This window comes from Cydia amplana, chromosome 5, assembly GCF_948474715.1.
Source record: "Cydia amplana chromosome 5, ilCydAmpl1.1, whole genome shotgun sequence".
In the NCBI taxonomy this organism is placed as follows: domain Eukaryota; kingdom Metazoa; phylum Arthropoda; class Insecta; order Lepidoptera; family Tortricidae; genus Cydia; species Cydia amplana.
Genome location: NC_086073.1, coordinates 5130370 through 5141210, shown reverse-complemented (window position 1 = coordinate 5141210; position 10841 = coordinate 5130370). Strand labels below are relative to the sequence as shown.

The 10841-nt window shown below is 38.5% G+C and overlaps 1 protein-coding gene across 1 annotated transcript; it reads left to right on the top strand.

The window, feature by feature from the left end:
- The first annotated feature begins 4293 nt into the window (after positions 1-4293).
- LOC134647834 (BRCA2-interacting transcriptional repressor EMSY) lies at positions 4294-10178 on the top strand. Its single transcript, XM_063502159.1, has 6 exons — positions 4294-4501; positions 4644-4818; positions 6551-6854; positions 6935-7103; positions 7286-9130; positions 9351-10178. Exons 1-6 carry the CDS (start codon positions 4441-4443, stop codon positions 9677-9679), a joined length of 2883 nt encoding a protein of 960 aa, XP_063358229.1. The 5' UTR covers positions 4294-4440; the 3' UTR covers positions 9680-10178.
- Positions 10179-10841: the final 663 nt, after the last annotated feature.

Genomic DNA, 10841 nt, shown 5'->3' with positions numbered 1-10841 from the left:
TTTTCTACTGTCAAGATCTGGTTGACCAAGTATATATGAAAAACAGCAATAGTCAAAATAAAGTGTCTGAAAGTCCTTTCAGACACTGTTGTCTTACTCATGAATTTAGTATTTTAACTGGATCGGTCATGAGGGGTGGGGGGGGGGGGGGGGGAATTACCGAACGGGATAGTCTTATGTATGGAAAGCAGTAGGAGTAGCAGCGAAAGCGCTATTATTGTTTGTCCTTGTCACAGTCTCACATTTTTTTTATTCTGCACCCTAAAATATAGCTGGTCAAGCATATCTTGTCAGTAAAAAAAGGCGCGAAATTCAAATTTTCCATGGGACGATATTCCTTCGCGCCTACATTTTTCAAATTTGCCGCCTTTTTCTACTGACAAGATCTGCTTGACCAAGTATAGTATGGATTATGGTGGGCAACAAATAAATTCGACCAATCATAGTGTCGCATTGCCTATGTTTTGTCCCTCACGGAGGCACGCGTATACCACTTCTATAGGATCATACCTTCTATGGTCTTACTTCAAACATAGACAGAGAGAGTCATACTATCTTTGTCTTACACTAGTAGTAACACCCAAAAGAAAAGGATGAGTATAGTTAAAAAAAAAACAATTGATACATCGTATGAGGAAATTAAAAGACTGGCACAAGAAAGGAATGATTGGCGATTACTCCACCGACAAGAGCAAAGCTCTTAAGTTATGATAATGATGATGATGATAGTTTTTTTTGTTCCTATTTACTGACAAATTGGTTTGACCGTCTATAATTATTATTATTTCTCCATTTTAAGGCCCCAGTACACAATGGGCCATCGCCGGCCACTCCAAGGGACGCATTTATGCGTTAGAGGGAGCAAGTGATATTGCTATCTCATTCTACCGCATGGCTGCGTCCCTTGGAGTGGCCGGCGATGGTCCATCATTGTGTACTGGGGCCTTTCTTTATAATCTTATGATGATGATGATTATTATTATTCCTCATCAGGGACATAGGGCTAGGGCTCTCAGAAGGGATTTCCATTTTTCGCGGTCCAGCGCGGCCTCCTCCAGCTCCGCCCAGCCGAGGCCAACTGGTGCAGCCTCCATAATCTCTATAATCTACTAAAATGACATTTCATAGTATGAAATGACATTTTATGTTCATACTATGAAATGTCATTTTAGTCTACCGAATAAAAAAATAGACTAGATTATTACAAAAAAACTTTATATAGCTGGTCAAGCAGATCTTGTCAGTAGAAAAAGGCGGTAAATTTGAAAAATGTAGGTGCGAAGGGATGTCGTCTCATAAAAAATTTGAAATTCGCGCCTTTTTTTACTGACAAGATTTGATTGACCAGCTATACATGGGCTTAACCATCGCTTACTAGTAGCAGACTTCACAAACGCTAATATTTCGAACGCCAACTTGTCTATGGTCGGCATTAGTCAGGGTGGCAATGTAATAACAATTTCCCGATATTTAGTTATAAAATAACTGGAATAACTAAGCTTAATTCTTCACTTTATTTCCAAATCACTCAAATGCCTACTAAAAGCCGTCATCCACCAGCGTCCGGGGCCAAACTTAGTACCTACTACAAAACTATAGATTTGATGATATTTATAAAGTTACAAACTGTGCTATAAATATCAAAGGGCTAAACACGAAATTTCATTATTTTTATTTCGCGGGAGTATTAGAGGAATTGAAATCTAATCGGAAATGAACTATTACAAGGTTATAAAATTAACTTTATTAGCTAGGAGGGACTGCTTTTTGAAGCTATTATCAAAAGTCACAATGTTATAAAAAATCTGATATTTAAATAGAATAAGTACTAAACTATGTGCTTGTTTATTAATTCATATTTCAGGAAGAAGGCGATATAAGTATATATTCCTGGAGTGTGGGACGGGCCCTTATTTGGGACGCAACGTGTGTGGACACCCTGGCACCGTCCCACCTCGGTTCAACACCACTGAGAGCGGGCGGGGCGGCCGCAGCTGCTGTGGTGGCAAAATGCCGCAAATATATAGCTCTCACTGACCGACATATATTTGCGGCATTTGCAGTAGAAACTTTGGGACCGTGGTGCCCAGGGGCCAATAAACTAGTTCGGCAGCTGTCAAAAAAAATCTTCGAGGTCACCGGGGACCGTAGGGCTGGCTCGTTCCTCGCCCAACGGATCGGCATAGCCATCCAAAGAGGGAACGCAGCCAGCCTTATGGGAACCCTTCCACAGGGATCGGACCTGGGTGATCTAGCCTAATATAATACATATTGGGCTAGGTCACCCACGTTATTTTTATTTATTTTTTAGGTATTAGTTTTAGTTTTGTAGGTAGTTTTAATTTTAGGTTACTTTTTATAGTGAAGGCACTGTTCAGGAGTTGATAACATCTGTTGCTGTAACTATAATTCGAATTTGGTTATTTATTGGGATAACAATTCGATTATCTACATCCAAAAGACGAAAATTATTATATTTATTTAATTTTGGGGGATGATATAAGAATCAAATTGAATATTGTGAAAATCTGAATATTCATATCTTCAATATCATTGATGTCCTGTAAGTTTGTTATTAATTATGTTTATGGCTTTAATAAATTATAACCTTAGTATATATTAACGCGAAAAGCTACACGTAGATATCACGGCAATCGTATAAAAAAAACATTTCATTTCAGGTCCAGAACAGTAAGAACACTAAGAACTATTTATAAACTGTGGATTTTAACTTCCTTTTCCAAATTTTTTAAGGTACCACAAACTAAAATTTTGTAGTGCACCTGTAGTAGATTTGGTGAGTTAGTCCGCGCACTACTTTTTAAAAAAAATCGGAAATTTAAAAATATATATTTGTACAAAAAATATACTTGGTCAACCAGATCTTGACTACTGTCAAGGCGGCAAATTTGAAAAATGTAGGCGCGAAGGGATATCGTCCCATTGAAAATTTGAATTTCGCGCCTTTTTTACTGACAAGATTTGGTTGACCAGCTATATCTAAAATTGTTGGTCCGAAGGTCCTAAAAGCGACATCTCAAACACCACAGCAGACCATAGTCTTTGCAGTATAAAAAGGCGGGAAGTTCAAAATTTGTATCGCCGAGCAAACCTTCGCACTTACATTTTTCAAGTATGCCGCCTTTTCCTTCTAATAAATCTGGCTTGCCAAGCTATAATAATAAATGAAGGAATGAATAACAACAAAAATAAAATAACAATAAAAATACCAACCTCACCTGGAAAAAAACTGCACAAAGACATAGCCGCGAGAAACATCTAAAATACGACAGAGCAACAGAGGACCTAAGAGCCTCTTTTAGACTACTAGTCATTTCATGCGACGGAGGCTCCGTCGCATGAAATGACGGAGCCCTAGGGACTGAATACAATAGTTTCTTAAAGAAAACAGCATCAACATTGAATGATAAATGGGGAAAGGCATATTCACAAATAATTTTCTGGCTGAAAGTTAAAGTCCAAATTTCTGTGATAAGAGCTATCTCCATAAGAGTCAGACGTACGAGACGACGTATCAAAGCTTTTGAATGCGAAGACGGAGCAGGAATCCTCTACTGAACATTATACTGAAGAGTGAAGATTCTCAAGAAATATATATATCTATATTTTTTATGTAACTCCTACTGTCTCCTCCATATATTGATATATTGTTTACGTCGAAATAAATCATAATTTTAGAAATGAAGGAAAATTTTAAATCACGATTGATTATTTAAGAAAATTAAACTCGTTCTCCTTAAAACAATCGCAGTTGGAAATTTAGTGTATACTTGGTCAACCAGATCTTGACAGTAGAAAAAGGCGGCAAATTTGAAAAATGTAGGCGCGAAGGGATATCGTCCCATAGAAAATATGAATTTCGCGCCTTTTTTTACTGACAAGATTTGGTTGACCAGCTATAGTATTGTACATTTTGACACTAGATTGTGAATTGCACACATACATAAGAAACAAAAAAAAAATAGTTCACTTGACAAAATAATGCTTTAAGATTGTATAAAGCTTTAACAAAACTTAAACAAAAAAGTCATTACGGTGAGACTATGACAAGGACAAATAATAATAGCGCTTTCGCTGCTACTCCTACTGAAAGATACATAAGACTACCCCGTTCTGTCAGTTATCCCCACCACTCATGCCCAATCCTGTTTAATACTAGATTCATGTTTCTAACAAAAAAGTCAATACTTATTCTGAGGAAATTGGAGCGTTGCGCTGGTATCCCCAAACACCATAGACAAGATGCAAGCCATCCGTTATTATTTCGCATCTACTTGCTTGAAGTGTCAAAATGAACGAAATTGTCGTTTGAAGTGAAGTAAACAGTATGGATATTTGCCAATTGAGAATTTCTTAAAATATGGTTATATTATTATAATCAAACCGTAGATTAACAGTGTTTAATAAAACGGCCTAACAATGTGGCCAATGCTTCTAAACATGACGCACGACGAATGTCGTCGAACGCTTCGCAGACTTGGTATATATTTTTAGTCTTATAAATGGCATTCATTTTCCCTCCTTACATTTTCTTTGACTGTGAGCGTATGTTATAAGCTTTTACAACGTGAAATGTATGTGAGTTTCTGTAATTATAAATCAGTACGTTTGTTTGTTTGTAGAATTGGAAGCCTACTCGAATATGATCAGTGTGTTTAGAGCACAAGGGGCTTTGGAAGACAACAGAAAAAAGTTGCTTGAGGAACTGCGCGCCGTTTTGCATATTAGCAGCGATCGTCACAGCGTGGAGGCGCGACGCGTCTCTAATGACGAGCTGTTGGCTACTATTGCTCATCAGTAAGTTAATATTTGGTGTATTTTTTAGCTTTATAGTTTATTTTTATACACCATTGGACTATGTCAAAGATGGCTGTGGGTAGAAGCTATCATGAACCTTTATTGAAATTGTAGGCACATTGATTAGAAACAATACATTACATCATTTAACAGTGAGAAATACAGATTTTTATTGGAATGATTTTGAGTCTTTGTGGCTGTCTTGGCCTCATAGATGCCTTAGTTATTGACATTGATATGAACAGAGGGTGATATATATTGAACATTTAACACTGTTTTAATTGAGTTTTATGGTGGAAATATATAATTATAAAGATTTGAAATTTGACAGGTAACCTAATTTTAAATGTCACTTTATAGTATTGAAAAAAAAAATTATATTATAAATTAATTGAAGCAAGTATTTTAAACTACATATTTGGAAATTGATTATTTGTATTGTTAACAGATATATTGTTGTGATTATATATAGTTTTTATATGTTATTATTGATTTTTTATTTTGAAATATACATAACTTTTAGTTACTCAGAATAGTTTGTCACACATATTATCAAGCTTGTATATAATGAATTATGACTCCATTATAAGTGTTTATATTATATTTTATTGATTTCTTATCAGACATTATCCACATTACAAATGTAAACCGAGACTTAAATATAAATTTACTTACATAATATAATACCTGTAGTATTTGAATGTGTTATACAAGAATATTTATTTTTAGTGGAAAGCCATATTATATTCTTTAGTATGTCACATCCACTGTTCATAGAACATAATTACGTTAAAAACTGTGGGTAGTTTAGGTCAAATGAAAATTTTGTTATCAAGTGAAGCTTATTTTTTTGTTTATATTATTTTTACTAACACACAACATTTGTGGTTTTTTGAATTGTTATAATTACAAATGTGCAAGTTGCGGAACAAATCCTAAAAGTTAATAGCTTTCACATAAATTTCTGGAAAATGGTCATGGACATTTCTAATTTTAAAGAGGAATGTTTCAATATTGATACAAAAATATTAGAAGTTTCCAAACCCTTTAATAAATATTTATTCAATGAAAAAACTTGCCTTTATTTCACATGGGGGTCATCAAAAATGTTATTCCGCTAAAAAGACCGCCAGTTGCAATCTAGAATGTCTAGTGATAACTCGCGAAGTTATCACGGAGCCTATCTACTAATTAAACTGTTTACTGTACAAGATTATATTGTTATTGAATTGAGCATGGAAAAGCCTTATAGGTTGAGAAATATCGAAGGCATGTATTTATTTAATACTAACAATGAAATGTATAATTATTTTATTAATAGATTATGTGGTTTATAATTATTAATTCAAAACAACTTCTATTTTTAGAGGGCATTCCTCGTTAAATAATTATTTCGTTCAAGTGGTAATTATTTGAAAATTATCAACAAGTAAAATTCATTATATTGAATTATTGATAATTTCAAACCTTGAATTTGGCGTTAAAGAAAATTTGTTGGCGACCAAGATCACGAAAGTTCTGGTCAACAAATAAAGTTGATGTATTAATTTTTTTCATTATACCATTTGGAGATGGTGGACACTTAATAATAGGTTCTTGTTAGGTAAGTGGGAAACTTAAATCATATTCTGTATAAATATTATTTTAAAGACATGTGTATTAGTTTTAACTTATGTTCACTGCTAGAAACTTTCAAATACTTCTACAATGTTGTCTATTTATCTTTTGTTAGGTTAACAGGTCCAAACACAGGATTGGGATGGATCAGCGAAGGCAGAAGGAGAGTGCCCCTGATGCCTCGCGGCATTCCACAGACCGCCTACACAGAGATTGCGGATAGAGCAGCGGAAGCCATCAAGGAGGAAAACAAAGAAATCTTGAAGAAATTAGAAGCTGACAAGTTGGTGGCTCCTAAATCTAGTGAAGAGGAGATGCCGGACCCAGAGGGAGAAACGGCAGAGGGTGCACTGCAGACAAATGACATGATGGACGAGATGCTATACCCTCCTATTGCTATGGAAGATCAAACTTCTAAAGTAAATAAAAGCATTTATATGATTCAACTCTTAAAATTTGCTTTTGTGACTTTTACTATATATAATTTGACTTATTTCAGCTTTGGGAGACTGAGCTTCTCAGCAGAAAAAGAAAAATACCTGAAGGTGGTTCAATACCAGATGATGCCACAATACCGGTGAAAAATATGAGGAACATCCCAGCTAACACGAATCAGAAGCATCTTAATCTGTCACAGATTTACTCCAAATATTCACAGCCTGCTACAAGTAATTAATTTTTTTTTTGTAGTAAATAATTTCAACTCCTTGGCTCTAGTTCATTTAGGAAATGTATAAATTAAGTACAAAATTTAATTATAAAATGGAAATTTATTAACATAATCTTTTAAATGTGAATTTCTTCCCACATGTATGTATTTTTAAATTGATTGAAATTATTATTTCCTCAGGTAAATCATCAGGGCAATCGAAACACTCCTACAACCAAGTGAGCAAAGTTTCTACAAGCAAATCAAGTCACCCACACCAACCACGGGCCCACAAACACCGCTCTCACAAGCAGAAGGCTCCCGGCCAGCGCCAGCCCAAGAAGGCACAGGAGATCCCGGGTTCCCCCAGCAAGCATTACCCGCCCGACTATGCCGGACCACCGGGCACTTTCCAGGCTACGTATGCTCAGTCAGTACTCGGCGGAAAAACCAAGCCAGACTACATGGATGAACTCAAGCCTAAAGTGCTCTCCTCACCTGGCATGCTCACAGACTCCCCGACTATGGCGCTACTGACCCAGCCGGCTACGGTCCCGCACGAGCTGGGCGTGTCCGACAGCCCCGACCCCGCCTCCCTTCAAGCCCAAACCCCAGTGTCCAAACACGGCGCGCCCAAACCTCACCAACTCCTACTAAAGGGCCGCCGGCCCGAACCGCCCGCCGATAAGAAACCACCAGAAATGAAAATCTTACAGAAACCAGAGGGAATCAGAGTCCTCTCGAACCGTCAGGTGATCGTCGCGCCGAGCTCTACTCAAAAAGCCATTAATCCGGCTGGAAAAATCGTCACTACCAAGCTGATAGGGCCCGTCACCAAACAGGCAACGCCGGCACCCATGTCTGACAAGATGATCATAGTATCCAAACCTCCAGAGCACAAGAATTTGAATTCTAAGATAATCATAACGTCGTCCGGTATGCGCACCCCGAGTAAGGAGACGGCACCGGTTGCGCCGCGCACGGAAACGTTTACGCCTAAAGGCATTCCCGCCACCGACCTAAAAGTCTCCGCCAAAACCTTTGTCCTCAACCAAAAACCCGGTCAAAAGATGGTCGTGCTACCCGCCAAGTCGCGGACGAAAACGGGGTCGGAGGTCCAGCTGCCGCTCTTGCATTTCAAAGGGATTCCGACTGGTATGAAGTTGGTTCCGGTCAGTTCCCAATCCCTCACTCAAGCCACTAAATCGCCCGCCGTCACTGTCGTGTCGAAACCGGCCAGCGCGGTCAGTACTCCAGCACCAATCACCAAGGTAGTAGGCGCGGAGACCATCAAAACCGCCAATTTAGCCGACATTGTCCCAGTGAAAGGACTCACCCCAGTAACCACCACCAAAATCTCTAACCCTATCGTGAGACCCGCGAGCGCAAAAGGCAGCGTCATCGTCGTGCAAAAAGGCGCGACGATAGGTAAAGCTTTATCGTTTACCAAAAACGGTAACGACATGTCAAAAATAATCATGGGTAAGAACGTGAACCAGCTGCTACAAGCCTCCAAGCCAGAGCAGACGGAGGCGAGCAAGTGTCCGGGAAACGTGATCGTTCTCGAGTTAAACAACGACCAGCCAGGCCGGACGACGACTATGTCGGAGATCTTGGACAGTCGAGGCGGCGCGGCTCGCCTCTCCGACGAAAGCAAAAAATCCCAAGCGATAACACAGGACACACCTGTTCTGTTCGACTCTCAAATGTCAGAGGAGACGTGCAACGCGAGCATAGATTCTGCGTCGGAAAGTATAGGCGACATCGGACCTATGGAGGAATCAGGTTTAGCCATTATAAAAGACGAAGACGCAAAATCTAACTTTAACAAAGACTCTGAAGGTGCGAAGGATTCTTCGAGCGTTACCGACTGGGAGATGGAACTCGACACGGTGTCGAGGAAAGGGAAGGATGAGGAAGACAAACTGAACTCTCTACACCTAGACCTGGGCATGTCCAGCGACAGTGACAGCGAGTACATGGTCGACAACCGGAAGGCTAAGGCGAAGCACTCGCAAGAGACGATACAACAGGCGACGCCCAGTGGTAAGATATCAGATTAATTAAACACGGCTACTTTATCCATTTTATATAATATGCAGACCTCCGAAAATACAGAAAAACGTAAAAAAAAAATGGTAATCGAAACTACTTTGTACACAATCATGTCTGCTATTTTATTGTCACTAAAGTTCGATACCGCATAAAACTGATCGTTTCGTTCCGCTAGTCAAAATTGTTTATTTTTATTTTTTTATATTTTTAGGGGAAAGGAGCGAAATGTACAGTTCTAGCGCAATGTCAAAAGCGACGCGAACGTTACTCAGCCAGCTGCAAGACGAGGGTTCGTCGAGCAACGACTCGTCGTTCGCGCTCAAATCTAAAAGCGCGGTGAAAAACCCAGCGGAGGCGGACGCTCTCACGGTCGCCAAAGAAAAGTTGTCGGAGAAAGTCGCCGAGGCGCGGTCGCGCCACAAGCGCATAGACGTGTTCAGTACCGCCATCAGTACCAACGATATGAGCCTCGACGAGTTCCCGTATCTAGAGGAGAGCATCATGGCGGACGACGAGCCGAGCCCGCCCGACAACAAATAGTGAAACAGACACTTTTAGGACATATAATGTGATGTGAAGTGATAGGCGAGGGGTAAACTTTGTATGACGTTTTTTTTGTAATTTATTCTGTGAAATCATTGACAGTTTTGGCGGTCTATTTTGTGACAATGTATTACTCGTCTATTCCCTTGGAATTAAGAGGCTAAGTAATTCGAAATGATTCGAGTTCAAATGTCCTTTCGATGATGTATATCCTTTTAAAGGAATGAGGTGCACTCTTGTTCTTATTAAATTTTGGATTGTTTGATAGCCCTTGCATTTAACGGTATTTTTTCAGAAATATATCAACCGCCACTATATTTGATATACTTGGGTTGGTATAGTTTTGAAGTGAACTATATACATAATTATCTGTTATTGTTTATAGATAAAATATATATTACTCAAGTACGTATACAATAGTATGGCAATGCATGAAACGACAGATTTTCGCCAATAACCCTGAATCACAGATCACTTATTAGGTAGATCCCATACATTTACGACCTTTACTCGTGTAAATTAAAATTACCAATATCTATCAAAGTTGAGGTACAGGTGTACGCTCACAGCGACGTAATTTCGAGTAAAAAGGTGTTTCCGAGTCTTCGTAAATGCTTCATAATGCACTCTGAAATCAACTTATTTAATCCACTGTAGTTGCAAATAAGGTAGGTAAAATGTTTATTCAAATTGCCTACTCTAGACCTATTTACATAAACTATTCAAAATAATTTACATGAATTTTTTCACTTGTTTAACTTATGCGGTAAATGAAAATCGATTGTGGTCAGTAATTTAACCTTTTCGACACCGTGTCAAACACAAAACCTGTCACACTGACGCCACGTCACCGGAGTGTCAAAACTGAAATTGAACTTTATGCATATACACGTATGTAGGTCTATGTTGTTCTGTGATATGTGACCGATTGATTAATCTTTGGCGTGGAACTTACGGTGCGGATATATCGGTCATTGGCGTCCAAAAGGTTAAAAAGAAGGTATTATAGAAAAATGCGCGCCAGCCAGTATGAAATTAGTATAATCTCAAAATTGTTGCATAAGAATTTTGCTACTTAGGCAAAAAATGCTATATGTATTGGCATCACTTGAAAAAAAAAACAAGATAAGGTGTTAGTGACTACCTGTGATATTTGAGA